This window comes from Aplysia californica, unplaced genomic scaffold, assembly GCF_000002075.1.
Source record: "Aplysia californica isolate F4 #8 unplaced genomic scaffold, AplCal3.0 scaffold00180, whole genome shotgun sequence".
In the NCBI taxonomy this organism is placed as follows: domain Eukaryota; kingdom Metazoa; phylum Mollusca; class Gastropoda; order Aplysiida; family Aplysiidae; genus Aplysia; species Aplysia californica.
This window is the reverse complement of record NW_004797450.1, coordinates 379,590-381,260: the sequence shown is the minus strand read 5'-3', so window position 1 is coordinate 381,260 and position 1,671 is coordinate 379,590. Positions and strand designations below refer to the sequence as shown.

Sequence of the window (1,671 nt, the reverse complement as noted above, 5' to 3'; positions counted from 1 at the left end):
GGGGGGAAATGTTGAGAAAGAGAAAAACAAACAGATAAACAAATAAGGAATGAGACACATTGGTGCAATTATCCCTTGCACAATCACAAAAGAGCAATTTCTATGCATATTTCTTTTGGCTTTGACTAGCCCACACCAACATAACGACAGCTTGCTTGTCACAAGACACACAAAACCAGCATCAAAACAACACTTACGCCAACACCTGGCCTAACACAGAATCTCCTGACGCTTCACATCTCATGACATGATCAACAGAAATAGAATTTTCATAACACATACACTATGATCGTTGCTGTATTCATGCAAGGGCAGACCTTGTCAGACAGGAAAAAAACCCAACCCAATAGTTTCACACAAGCGCAGAGCGAAAACATGTGAGTTATTTTGTTAACTCTTGAAGTGTTGCTTACAAATAACCTGTGGTGTTTGGGGAAATAATAAGATTTTACCATATTATATTGGTTTGTTTGTTTGAGTAAAGAGAAGCACATCGACGCAATAATGATCATTTAGTGCTGAGAAAAAGTAAGACAGAGAGACAGACAGAGACCACAGAGGGAGAGTAAAGAAGTAGGTCCTACCAGTGGCACCCTAAAACCACCCACATATTATTATACTGGAAAATGCTTGAGAAGATGCAAACCGAGCAAGTAAATGCTATAATCCTATAAATATTTAAAAAGTAGAATGTAAATAGGAAGCAAAGTTTATTTGCGAAAAAGTTGAAATGTTTGGTGCTATAAAAAAATTGGGGTAACCAGACCAAAACAGTGACACACATAACAGCCGGCTGTTGACACTAGGATGGTTTAGTTTTAGTAGAGGTTTTACGGCGCTCGCAAACTGCATATAAGGTCATATGGGCGCCAGAAGATTAGAGATGTTACAATAGAGTAACGAACATAAAAAAGAAGGGGAGATATGAACAATAGATGTTTGATAGGAAAGAAGAAGCAAACCACACCAGAGCACCCGCCAACTACCCGCACTAGGATGCTTAATGTGCTAAAAGTTTGATTGTTTGTACCTCAGGAGCACACTGATGGTGTCCACATTCCCCATCTGAGCTGCGATACCGAGCACCGTCATGCCTGTACGGCTGTGCTGTGCGTTGATGGTCGCCTGACTCACTTCCAGAAGGTTGTGCAGGGTTTGGAACCTGAACCAAAGAGAACAACACAGCAGTGAAGAGCAGGGGTTCATCATTAAAATGTATCTTAACATTTTTTATTTTTTTAAAACATATCAGAAGTGTTGATCTTAGGAAACAAGCTAAAAATTTCATTATTTTTGGAGCAAACATTTGTCAGAGTAAATAAGAAACACTTCAGCAAGAAGTCAGTAATTAAGCTTGAGGAAAAAAAGTGACATAAACAAGACAGATACAACAGAGGGAGAATAAAAGAGTGTGACTTGCTGGTAACACCCTCTAGCCATCCATACCTAGAGTTGTCAGAAAATGAAAAGAGAAATTGATCAATTTTCAAAAAGTCTTCAGTTTTCATAAGGTAAAGACTACAACAAAAAGGAATGACAATATCAACCGCCTTCAGAGAAAGAAACAGACCACGATCTTCCGCCTACGAACAGAACATATACAGCTCAACTTCCACCTGAACAGAATAAACCCGGAACTTCCCCCAATGTGTCCCTTGTGTGACTATGCAT

At 39.3% G+C, this 1,671-nt stretch overlaps 1 protein-coding gene across 1 annotated transcript in view; it reads right to left on the bottom strand.

The window, feature by feature from the left end:
• LOC101856804 (ankyrin-3) overlaps nt 1-1,671 on the bottom strand; it is a gene marked incomplete in the record, with an annotated part of 34,960 nt that overhangs the window by 15,907 nt on the left and 17,382 nt on the right. The window contains 1 exon segment of the mRNA XM_005098336.3: nt 1,031-1,162. Within this exon segment, the coding sequence (XP_005098393.2) occupies nt 1,031-1,162 (132 nt within the window).